This window comes from Saccostrea echinata, unplaced genomic scaffold (genome assembly GCF_033153115.1).
Source record: "Saccostrea echinata isolate AGI-Se365-2 ecotype Australia unplaced genomic scaffold, CSIRO_AGI_Sech_v1 ptg000054l, whole genome shotgun sequence".
In the NCBI taxonomy this organism is placed as follows: domain Eukaryota; kingdom Metazoa; phylum Mollusca; class Bivalvia; order Ostreida; family Ostreidae; genus Saccostrea; species Saccostrea echinata.
In genome coordinates, this window is record NW_026889803.1 from 28,425,162 (window position 1) to 28,438,554 (window position 13,393).

Sequence of the window (13,393 nt, forward strand, 5' to 3'; positions counted from 1 at the left end):
AGAATAGAAATCTTTTTCTCATAATTTTGTAGTTAGACAGTTACCATAACCATCAAACAAATCAAGACACATGCACCAACTGACATAAAAGATTAGTCCCCCCCCCCCCCCCCCAAAATAAAAAAAATCTGATTTGTGCAATAAAAAATCTACTAATCAAAGCATTTTTCCAAACAGTTTATAATGGTTAGTCATGTGACTAAATCATATGCATCTATCATTAATGTACTGGGTCTACAGTGAAATTCAATATATTTGGAAAGAAACCAAAAAATGACATAGCCTCATAAAAATGTTTATAATCACTATGATTACAAAGCTATAAATAAATATCACATCATGTTAAGACTCTCAGTATCACAGCAACCCATAATGCTTCAACCAACAACAACAGAACACAGGTGATTACATTCAATGTAATAATGTAACAACATTAAGGGTGTAGGATTTCAAGCTACATGTACAATTGTATTATGAAGTTGCTCAAAAATTCATCATTATGCAGTTGACAAATCTGACTACCTTGTTTGAGGGAAAAATTTTGGTCCGATTTCCAGATCTTAACAGGATCTGTTGGCAGATGTCACACAAAATGACAATAAAGATGAACACATTGTGAAACAAACCATACATATAAACACATTGTGAATGGGTCATACTTACAGATTTACATGACATGACAAAGACCATGCAAAAATCAAATTGGGATTTTGTACTCAAAAATTTCAGAGGACTTGTACTTCCACCTTCACATTTATATCTCCCATTTTCATCTTCAAATTTTACCAAAAATGGTATATCTTTCAAAATTTTGTCCTCAATAATATATCTTCCAAAATTTTGCCCCAAATTGTGTAACTTCCAAAATTTGGCCCAAAATGGTATATCTCCCAAAATTTAGCCCATATCATGTATCTCCCACAATTTAGCCCCATGCAATGGTAAAGTAAATTTGCTTGAAATTCCCTTTAATCTCCAATTTCTGTTAGAAAATCATCTTACAGGAAAATTCCACTTAGTGAGTAGAAGTTTGTCCCCCTTAATATTCACAAATATTTACACTAAAGATGCATATCAACAAATATATGTACATTTGATCTTGCTCAAAATGGACATCGTGCTCAGCAAAATCATGAAAATAGTGATCATGTGCAAGTCACTTCTTGTTACATTTATTAAAATTATATGATGTCAAGGTCAAGCAACATTTCTATACCAAAGAACTATGAAACATTCATTATTATTTTTACAGTCATGACTGGAATATTACCATTCATACCTCTAGGGTACAGAATGTGCAAAACAAAACCCCAAAAAATGACACATATGATCACACATGTTGTTATAAAATTCCATGAATTTAAGTGTTAGACATTTCTTTCCATGAGCTTCAAATTTTAATTTATGTGGGTCACTCAGATATGAAAAACTAAATGAGTTTTAAGTATTCAAAGTCATCAAACCTGTTTCGTATTTTGTTATTAGACCAAAAAGTATCTATGTTTGTTAATCATATGTTTATTGTGTATGGATTGTAATGATAAGTGTCTTACCAAACACATTCAAAATTTTATACATTTACGGACTTTAAAGAAAATATTCACATAATACTTTTTAAGAGTGCAGCAAGGATTTCAAAACCTGGAAAAACATCTGATGAGGATGATTAATAAAAAGATAAATGGATAACTATACATATACATATATCATATTGTGTAAAAGATAACAAGATTCAAATTCTTAGTTTTAAGATGGTACTTATCCATGACAAATGCATCGTCGGCAAACCTCAATTTTGTTACATGTATATAACCCTTAAGCCATTAATATCACAATCAATAAGCATATGAAACAAACAAAGTGTAAAATGGGGTAAAAAGGTGGGCAAAAATTCATGAAATACATATACTGAACAAAATACCACCAAGCGTTCAATATACATCCATTTAACATACCTACATCCTTTCCAAAGATATTTCTAGTTTTCTAGGGCCATAACTTTAAATTAAAATCAAAAAAGTATGTCTTCAATGATCTAAAAGACTTCAAAATTTATTAAAAATGACTTAATTTAAATTATCCATGCAGATCAACTTGTTGAACTGATTTTCCCCCAAACAATGAACACCAAGTTTTTTCCATAACCTGTAAGCATTATCTCGGATTTACCTCCCTTTGCAATACTCATAAATATATAGTAAATTTGATTCCAAGGCTATGACTAGGTAAGAATTGGGCAGAATTTATAAATCTTAAACCTACTCTACAAATCAATATGACATCAAGTATCAAATATTCTGATTAATCGAAAGAGAGAGAGAGAGAGAGCATGAGCCTACCTCAAAGCATGACTAACTTAGGAAAACTGAAGTTCATAGATTGCTGAACAGACAGATGGAATGACAGACATACAGTGCCATACCATGTCTCAAGGTGTACATATATAAAGAGATTTAAGAAAAGAACTAGATGTGTCGTAAATCCACGAATGCCCCCACAGGCAGCCAAAATTTCAAATACCATATTTAGTTTTAAATTTGTTAAAGTATCTGCATATGCAATTCAAACCTTATCATAGATCCCTACAAGAGTAAGAGAGTGGAAACTGAAAATTTCTTAATTTTTCTAAGTCAAGAGGGATAACTCTGTCAAAAGTCATCGGACCATTACCAAATTCGAACTTGACCTGTACATTTTCTGGTAAAATACCTGCATATGTAATTTCAACCTTATACATACATCCCTACAAAAGTAAGAGAGCCGAAACTGAAAATTTATTTTTTTCAAAGTTCAAGAAGGATTAACTGTCAAAAATCATCGGACCAATGAAATTCGAACTTGACCTGCCTATTCCTATGTCATATTCTTGTCAAATTTGAGTTGAATGCGTACAACTGTTGCCGAGATAATGAATGGAAAGTCAATGATGACAGAATGACTGAATGTCGGAACAGGGTATTACCATATGCCCTCGGCCATTTTATGATGGGACATAAAAATTGAATGGATTGTCTATTCATATGTATTATACACTGTAAATATAAAAAAACTGTTTTTTTTTAAATCAATACAGTCAAGCCTAGTTAATCTGGACGCTTGTGTTCCAGAATAAATCATCCGGATTAAAGACCAAAGTAATGAAACATCCTTGGTATATCTAAACATAAATTGTTTCTCACAAATTTCGTCCAGAAGGTGAATCATCTGGATTATTGGCATCCTGATTAACAAGGCTCCACTGTAAATGTAAAGACATCTAATTTTGAATGAATTTTAATCAGTTGAAATCATCATACTCTAGAGGCATACATGATTTAAAGAAAGCACCCTAAAAATTTCCTCTACTTGTTGATAAAGTAAACTTTTGGCATTTACATGTTATTTTGTATTTAAACTGTGAAAAAAAAAAATGAAAAGTAGAACTTCCAATTGCCATTTACATAAATTGTACTTTAACAATTCAATTTATGCTCATTTGCAGAAGTTCTTGTAGACAAAAAAATCATGCATCGAGAGGTGTATAATTGTTTAATTGCGACCCATCAACTGCTGTAAGAGACATCCCGATTGGGTGACACATCAATGCTGGGACTACTTTCTTCACTGGAGCTGTATTTTCCTCCATCTACCACACCCTCAGAGGAGGAGCCCATCTGGAAGAGTGCAGCCCGTTTGTGTGTCATATTTATTTCCCCACGAAGAAATTTCTCCAGTTTGTCTACACACGCATCCTGGTAGTCATGGATCCATCTACGAAAAAAGTTTTATCACTGTCACCTTTCTGTAATCCAGTATATTAATTTACAAAAAATTGTCAAAAACGGTTGTATAACCAGCTTTCAACATCAAAATCTGGAATTTCAATACATAATTATCTTAAGATATGCACAGTAAACAAAATTTCTCCACACCAAGGCTAGAAAAATGTTGCAAAAATTCATTTGTTGCTAGTTGCATCATTTAAATAAGATATGCAAGGCAAACAAATTTTTTCCATACCAAGACTAAACAAGAGGCCCATGGGCCTTGAATCGCTCTTCTGATAAACTGTACAACCTATCACTTCTATTTGAAGCCTCGAAGTATCCTGTATATTTACATAAACCCTTGAAATTCCAATTCACACTCTGAGAACCCAAGATGATTCTAAGCCAATTAGTACCTGAGTGTTGGTCATGGTGACCTACTTATCACTTGTCATTCTCTAAGGACCCATCAACTAAGTTTGATGATTCTAAGCCAATTAATACCTAAAATATTTTTTAAAATTATAATCATAAAATTTTATAAGTAGGTCAAAGTGACCTACTTTTCAATTGTTTTACTCCAAGGACCCAAGATGCATCAACTGACAAAGTTTAATGATTCTAAGCCAATTAGTACCTGAAATATTTGATTAAAGCCATAAATTTTCAAAAGTAGGTCACCGTGACCTACTTTTCAGTTGTTGTACTCCGAGGACCCATGACGCCTAAACTGACAAAGTTTTATGATTCTAAGCCAATTAGTACCCGAAATATTTTATTAAAGCCATAAATTTTCCGAAAGTAGGTCACGGTGACCTACTTTTTAGTTGACCTACTCCGAAGACCCATGACGCATCAACTGACAAAGTTTGATGATTCTAAGTCAATTAGCACCCGAAATAATCAATTATCGCCATAAATTTTCAAAAGTAGGTCACTGTGACCTACTTTTTAGTCGACCTACTCCGAAGACCCAAGATGCATCAACTGACAAAGTTTGATGATTCTAAGCCAATTAGTACCCGAAATATTTAATTAACGCCATAAATTTTCAAAAGTAGGTCACTGTGACCTACTTTTTAGTCGACCTACTCCGAAGACCCATGATGCATCAACTGACAAAGTTTGATGATTCTAAGCCAATTAGTACCTGAAATATTTAATTATAGTCATATAGATTGAAAAGTAGGTCACGGTGACCTACTTTCCAGTTGACCTTTTTTGAGGACCCAAGATGCATCAACTTACAAAGTTTTATGATTATAGGACTTAAAATGTCCAAATTATGCCTCTAAAACGCTTTGAAATCGAATGCCTGCAAAGTTCAAAAAGTAGGTCACTGTGACCTACTTTTTAATAACTATGTTTTATGGCCCCAAGATGCATCATCTTACAAGATTTAATGATTCTAAGCCTCCCCGTATTCGAATTATTGACCTTAATTGTTTTAAAAAAGATTAGCCATAAAATTCAAAAAGTAGGTCAAGGTGACCTACTTTTTAGTTGACGTACTTTGAGGACCCAAGATGCATCAACTGACAAAGTTTGATGATCATAGGCCTTAAATTGTTCAAAATATGCCTCTAAATCATTTTGAAAAAGAATGGCCGCAAAATTTAAAAAGTAGGTCACTGTGACCTACTTTTGAGTCAACATGATATGAGGTCCTTAGATGCACCAACTGACAAGATTTGATGATCCTAGTCCTTATAGTAAGCAAAATATCAACATTTTAATAAAATGTAATTTTTGGTCAACTTTGAAGTGACCTTGAGACCACGCCCTTTGCCCCAGGGTAAATCCCCGTGCAAATTTTAATCTACAACATATCCTCATCCTTTTGTGTAAGTTTGGTGATAATCTGCCCAGTGGTTCTTGAGAAGAAGATTTTTAAGCAACCAGTACTTTTGTTTCTATTTTCCTAATTATCTCCCCTTGTTAAAGGGTCACAACCCCAGTTTTAGTATAAAAGGGAGCCCTTGGGCCAAGGATACCCTGTGACAAATTTGACAATAATTGGCCAAGGGGTTCTTGAGTTATGGTCCATATTCTAAAAAGTTTACGCACACCACACAAATGGCCATAGCATTAGCTCTTTGAGCCTTTGGCGCAGAAGAGATAAAAAATGTTGCAAAAAATTCAACATTGTGTTGCATCATACAAATGAAAAATTACAAAGTTCAGGAAAGAAACTTGCCTTATTCCATTGAAGAATGTTATCTGTCTCATGTCCTGTGGGAGCTTCTCAGATGGAGGCCAGTGAAAATTATCCAACAGGGGAATAATGTTGCAGCCATTTTCCATGGCTGCTACAATCTCCTAAACAAATACAATTAACTGGCTTAAAGGATTTTTTTCCACTATTGCCCAAAAGTACATGTGTGCTTATACCGGTAATATAGAGATGAATTTTTAAAAAGTTTCTAATTTGCAATTATGATATTTGATAAATACCAGTATGATTTAATTTCCTTAAAATTGTATACAGGTAAAGATCATTGGTGAGTGAATAAATAGTTCTGTGTGACAAAAAAAGAGGTTAAAAAAATTGCAAAATATAAACTTCGTGAAAACAAAAAAAGTTGAAGTTGAATACTTATTTATGTACTAAATTTTCTGTATTTTGACTACAATGATAAACATCTTCAGCTAAATTTACCTTGTGTACCCAGTCATTTTGTTCATCATCCTCCATACATCTATCTAACGCATTAGGGGTCAGAACTAGAATGAAGTTTTTGGCCAGCCTAACACTGTTAAGGAGATTTTCATCAAACTTTCCTGCCTTCAGCTTCTCAATGTCCAGAAATACAGAGAATCCTCTCAGCTGGAGGTGAACCTTTAGTAAACTGGAAAAGAGCAAACTCAAGACTATGTAAAAAAAAATTATGGTTATGCATCCCATCATTCATCACATGGTTACAAAGTAGTCACCCTGGCTTGTCACTTTCTTAAATCTGAAAAGACTATGGGTGCCTCATATCCTCTATATCCCTGAGGTACATCACTTACCAATGTATTTTTCTAATGAAAGAAAGTACATTTACTTGAATATTAATAAATATAGCTTTAGTAAATTAAATTGCTCAACTCCATATTACTGATGTATATAAATTCACCTCCCATATTTTTTTTTTTTTGGCACATCTCACTTACAAAAAGTTACTGAATAAATATTGTACTGGACTAATTGAAAAATTCATAATTTTTACTTTTTTGCCCTAGGCTGCCACAGAACTATTTATCAGACAGCCCACTTTCATACTTTGTGATGACAAATGTCCCACATTACCTGGCGAGCTGTGACCCGTTGACCCTTCGGTAACTGATGAAGACATCGATGGGTCTGGAGATTGTGTTTGTTGATCCATCCATAGCGTCCACACTCTCCATACTGCTTTCTGTACTTCTCGTGACTAAAATTCAAAAAACAGTAAAGCAAACATAATAACTAAGCAAAAAAATATATTTGTAAATGTTACTTCAATTTGTATCACAAATAATTTATGTTAAAGATAAAATAAACATTAGAAAAAAAATGCACATGTATTAACATTATTGAATTTAGTATCAAAGGTTCTGTGAGCAATAAATCAATTACATGCAGAAGTGTTTGCTCCTCCCCAACATTTTACAATTTTTTACCCACAGGTACATTCTGAACTGTCACATAACAGTACAATGTACCTCAATTATTTTTTTATTCATTTGTATTATCTTAATATAGAATATCCTATTAAAAATACATATATGCATATGAATACATTCTAAATAAGAATTATTTATTATATGACTGAATAATTCCTAGCCCTCTGAAAGTTGAAGAAGTCATACTAAGCTATGTTCACCTGCACAAAACCTTCCAATTGAGCTTATAACATGGAATTTTTTTTCTAGTAAACTAGAACAAAAATAATAGATTAAGAACTGTGCCCAACATCCAGGTAAATATATAAACATTTATTTTTTTTCTACATCAGACCAAAAATAGATCAGGAAATTCCAAATCAATACAACTGGTTATGTTTAATATTTTAATCCCACTCCTCTTTCAGAGTTGACTAGCTAGGACTTTCAAGAAAGAAGGCAAGATAGATTTGGTAAAAAAACTTTGCATCATTTAACATTTGAATCATAATATAATAAAACAATTATTGCTGATTTTTCAGTCAAAACAATGACTGAGCAACCCTTGAAGTACAATATTCTGAATTCTATACTCCTTAGGTAGCTAAATATTGACCTCAAAAACTGCAATAATTGTGTATTATAAATGTACGTATATACCTCTAGTGGTACAAAAAAATCACTAAATGTAATATGTATAGTATGGAGTAATACTTTTAGTTGATTTAAAAATAATAATAAATTATACAAAATTTGATTTAATTTTTGAATGAACTACATGTATTCATTAAATACAATATCTGTAAGAGGAATATGTGTATGTATGAGTAATGTTGGTCATATCTGCACTCAGAGAGTGCATACATGTATATTCATATACTGTAGATTCCTAAATATATGCAAGAAATTAATTATTGCATAATTATGACAAAAGCACCACTTGCAAAATAAAATTACTCGCTTTTATTTTTATGATACTGAAATCAATGTAAAATCTCTTGATCAACCGTCCACTCGCGAATTATTGTTCTCGCGATTTGACGTTAAAGAACTATTTCAAGAAAATAAGTACTTGCAAAAAATAAGGAATCTACAGTACTGGATTATATATATAAACATATTATATAGACTTTAATACATGTAACTAATTTAAATAACCTGAAGTATTTTTCTAGGATAATAAGTTGGGATTACAGTGCAGAAGAAGACAAAAACAAACACAACAAAATCCTGACACAATGTACAATCTAAATCACCAGGTATCAAGTGCACTTTGGGTATTCAGAGCATTGGGTATGTACAGGAAAGGGAGAAAATGCTCATCACCCCCCCCCTTTCCCCCTTTTTTGACCTCATATCAATATTAAGTTCATTGTGCATGCTACAATAATCTAATTGAATATCAACATTTTTTCTTCCAGAAATGCATTCATCAAGGATATTCATTAATAGATTGTTGACAGAAAGTAAATCTTTAGTACATTCTAAAAATAAAATTGTTTAGACAAATTTAAAAAAAAAGAGCATATTCAATCTGCATGTTCACACAACACAGATAATTAAATATTCTGAAATTATCAGATAAATGAAAATAATTGTCTGACAACCAAAAATAAAAAAAGTCATTCATAAAATTCAAAAAGCCTATTAATGTAAATCTGAAAAGTATCCTAAAGTAGGTCAAGCCCAATAAAGCATTCCCTGGACATTAAGGGAGATAAAACAAAAACGAATTCATTTAATCTATAAATCATTGCTCTATTCCTGGTGAGGTGATTTGAGGGAAAACATTCAGCATTCACCGAGTTACCTTGTGTTTTAGGTTGGATATTGTACAAGGAATCTTCTGTGAGAAAGCATAGGAAAAAAAGAGAAAAAAAAACTACACCGTCCGTTACAGTGTTATCAAGTTCAACAAAAGGCAACCAAATCCACGACAAATATCTACTGGTACATTGCTCTTTGAAGACTAAATAAATCATGATTTTTATTTTAAAACTTTATATCAGTTTTGCTTCAGGATGAATTTTCAGGAATTTGTCATCATTTACCAAAGCCTCTATCAGAAAACCTGGCTCTATGAAAAGTTTGAGAATCACAAAACAGATATTCTTTGTCTATCCTCTAGATTTGATTGCCTTTCCTTTACTTATAACAAATCCTTCACCCACTAGCACCAGATTTTTAAAGACACTTTTAATACCTCAGCTTCAAAGAGATGTTTGCAGTTAGGCCCTAGATAAAATTAATTTAAGCAAATGAAACAAAACTCAAATTCACCATGTGAGGAAAACTAAATTAAAAAAATTAAATACATGCAGCAATTAGATACACATAAGATATCAAAAAAGTCACATGTAAAATGTACCTGTAATTTAATCAACAATAAAAATTAATAAATCTCATATCTCTCATGTCGCATTACATAATCATTTTAAAATCAATATATATAAATGGGAAAATAGTTAAGCTTTGACATGCAGTACTATTTTGTTGTTTTGAAATATGTGGTGATTTACAAGCTGAAACAAATAAAATTAAGATACATAAATGAGTACCTGCAATTTTTTGAGAAATCTTTTTTCTGTGGATGCTGTTAGTAATGCCACAGTCCTTGAGGTCCTCATCAGTCATTTGCATCAGGTAGTTCTTATCAATGTCATTATTTACAAGGGTGTAAGTATACTGCCTATACTCAGAACCAAGTTCTTGCAGCCAATCACTGAGCCCTGTTGGGTCACATGATGTGTAGTCTGCTTTAATTTTCAAATCTTTGACATCCCTCAGAAACCTGTTGGAAAAATATTCAATAAACAAAAGCTGTTTGAGGAAAATTTCATTCCAGCATCAGCCTATGATGGAATCTGATAAATGCTTTGAATTTACATGAAAGGCATTCCCTTCTGATCAGTATCAAAATCATATCCAAACCTCTTCTGAGTGATTCTGCAATCCATCCCTAAGCTACAGGCAAGATCTGCTTCAGTCAATGTCAGCAGTAGGTCTCCATCTACCTTACATCTGGCAAAACGGTCTGTATACTCATCATAGCCAGTCTACAAGAAAAATATAAAAATGTACAATGTCACTTGCCTTGACAAACACATCAGATAACAACAACAGACAGCATGCAAATTTTGATCAGAAAAGCTCACTTAAGCATTCGTCCCAAGTGACCTAATAAATCATCATGCTTCTGTTCTTGTCACAAGTACATATATACAAAAACACACAGCAAAATTAGTATTTATATACTACTGTACGTATAACATCATTTTATAAAAAAAAAGTTTCTATCTACACATGTAACAAACACATCCTCCATTAACTTACTCTATTGACCCAGAAGACTACATCCTCGACATTCCAAATGGGCACCTGCTGTGATAACTTATGAGGAAGCTCCTCACCAATGGTCCTCAGGGCCTCTGATGCCAGTTTTGAGGTAGTGGGGTTGGGACTACTTGCCAAACATTTCAATGGTTCAATGGCTCCAATTTCATAGAATACCTACAAAAGCATGAAAATTTTCAAAAAACAATTTTTCACATATGTACCAGACAGTTTAAAAATTCAATGAATTTATACAAGGATCAAATTCATAAAGTGCATGTACAGTGTACATCCAATTGCAGTTAATTAAGGTCAATATGGAAAAAAGGTTCAAATTAAAAGAAATTAATATACAATGGAATTTATAAATTTCAGTTGACTAATATCATATATATAATAAGTTTATTTATCTAAAAAGTTAACACATATTAAATGGAAGTTACAAATTTCAGTAGACTAACATTTTAAGTTGATAAAAGAAATTAATGCATGCTGTAATTGAATTTACAAATTACAAGTAGACTTACATCTTTTTTACCCTGCTCCATTTTAATTCCAGCCTCCATAGCAAAGTGGAATGCAGCCAAAGCCTGGGCTTCTTCCCTCTTACTGGATAGAAGACCCACAAGACGTTTCAGCCAGTCCTTGGAGCGACCCTGCTGGTGAGATAATTCCATGCGAGCAAACTGACTTGGGGTGTGGCTTGTTAAGAATGGTAGAACCACTTCCAAAGTCCCTGAGTTCTGCACCACTGTCTCAATCTCCTTGTTGGCCACTAAGATGGCTATAGCCAGACATGCGTAATATCGGACGCCATCATCATCATTGAAAGCCAAGGGGAACAACCACTCTGGAACTTTGTGTTTGGTCATTTCTTCCTGGTTCTCCCTTCCTCCATACAAGGCCATGTTGGCTACGGCCATGGAGCAATGCCTGAGGGTGGAACGGTCATTACTTCTACACCAAAACACAATAACATCTAATCCTCCCAAGGATATCAGCTTTGCACATACATCTTCTGATATCTTAAAGAGACTCTCTAATATACCAGTGACAACTCGGGCCATTTCTGTTTCCCCTTTAGAGGAAACAGCCATTTTGACCACAATGTCCAGGCCTATTTCCGATACCCTCTTCCTGTTTCCAGTGGTCAGGATTTTATCAAGCAACTTTGCTGAAGCCTTCATCAGATCATTAGAGGGTGATGCACAGTTCTTAACAATAATATCAAGTGCTTTTTCATTCCTCAAAATATCACACAATCCATATGCTAAGTCTCTGCCAAAACTTGGTATGGCCCATGCTTGATCTATGATAACACTGATCTCCCTCATGGCTTGGATCTGCTCTTGAACGGATCCCATCTGAAGTTGTTTAATTTTCTGCTTAATGTTTAAGGAGAAAGTCTGGAAGGTGGATTTCATGTTGGTTTTTGCTTTAGTTGTGTAGTCTGGAGACCTCTTGCCAACCTTAGAGTATGAACTGGAGACTGTGTACCTCGAAGACTCCTCTTTTATAGTTAGGGATTTCATGTGGGTCTTGGATGCCCTTTCATCAAGGCTACTCGCACTGGAATTACTTTCAGTGGAAATGGATCTTTCTCCCATGAGGCTAAATCGAACATCATCTGTTTGCAATTCTTCATCCTGTGGGATTGTTTCCAATAATCTACCTGATCCAGTTCGAAACAAAGAAGTTGGATAGGGAATTTGCTCATTAATATTTTCATATGCCTCAGCAGTGGACAAATCTAGGTACACTTTTGAACATTCAGATACATTATGGGCCCCAAAGTCCATTCCATCAGTTCCCATTTCTTGCTCTGAAAATGTTTCTGCAACTCCATCTTCAGTTTTAACAGCACTGTGTGGATTTTTCAGAAGAGCAGCTTCAGACTGGGATCTTTCCAATGTTTTGTAAGGATCAAAATGTGGAGCGTCAGACTTAGACACGCTCACAGTGAAAGCTGTTGCTGAATGCATGCGTCTGACTGGAGACTTCTGCTCTGCTGATCCGTTAACAAGCAGTGTTTCTTTCGTCTCAGCCATTTCTTACTTTGTGTTATGCTAGCAGTTATAGAAACATTTTGCCAGCCTGAAAGAAATTTGAAAAGATGAATCACTAAGGCAAGGATTATAAAATATCAATCAAGATTTTGATCCAACTTAACAGCACATACCCATGACTTTAATTATTCATTGAATTCAAGTGCCAAGTCTAATAAAAAAAAATCTTCATACAGCAGGCATAAAAAAAATTATTATTATTTTTATTAATTCTCCTTATCTGATTATTTTTTTAAATTATCATTATATGGTCCTCATTTGCTAGGGGGTTCAACTTCAGAGTCATTAGGATAGTTTACATTGAAATTATGACAGTTGTTTTGAGTGGTACTCTCCTGATCATCTATTCAAGCTGACAAATAAATTATGAAATAGCATGGTATTGTTCTCGAATGCAAGAACCATAAAATTGATAAATGATAAAAACGTCAATATTGATAAAAATAACTGCAACATCATAAATTCGCAGCTTTATTGAATGTTTGCCTGCATATAATAAAATGGTTCTCATGCTTACCCCATAGATCTAAATTTGAAACAGTAAAAATATAAATTTGGAATGGAATCATTCTTCATTTTATCATGTTTATTTACCAACATTTTAAGGGGAGTGTCGAGTCC

General features: G+C 33.5%; 1 protein-coding gene across 3 annotated transcripts; it reads right to left on the reverse strand.

Moving 5' to 3' along the window:
• Window positions 1-1,160: 1,160 nt before the first annotated feature.
• On the reverse strand, window positions 1,161-12,794 carry LOC133172546 (NAD(+) hydrolase sarm1-like). Of its 3 annotated transcripts, XM_061307458.1 has the most exons (9): window positions 11,234-12,794; window positions 10,707-10,883; window positions 10,305-10,429; window positions 9,932-10,164; window positions 9,184-9,219; window positions 7,039-7,162; window positions 6,406-6,595; window positions 5,944-6,065; window positions 1,161-3,750 (listed from the first exon to the last, which is right to left on the reverse strand). In XM_061307458.1, exons 1-9 carry the CDS (start codon window positions 12,752-12,754, stop codon window positions 3,543-3,545), a joined length of 2,736 nt encoding a protein of 911 aa, XP_061163442.1. In that variant the 5' UTR covers window positions 12,755-12,794; the 3' UTR covers window positions 1,161-3,542. The 3 variants fall into 3 exon arrangements, with proteins under 3 accessions (XP_061163442.1, XP_061163443.1, XP_061163444.1); XM_061307459.1 differs by lacking the exon at window positions 9,184-9,219; XM_061307460.1 differs by lacking the exons at window positions 1,161-3,750; window positions 5,944-6,065; window positions 9,184-9,219 and adding an exon at window positions 9,577-9,608 and having other exon boundaries at window positions 6,455-6,595.
• Window positions 12,795-13,393: the final 599 nt, after the last annotated feature.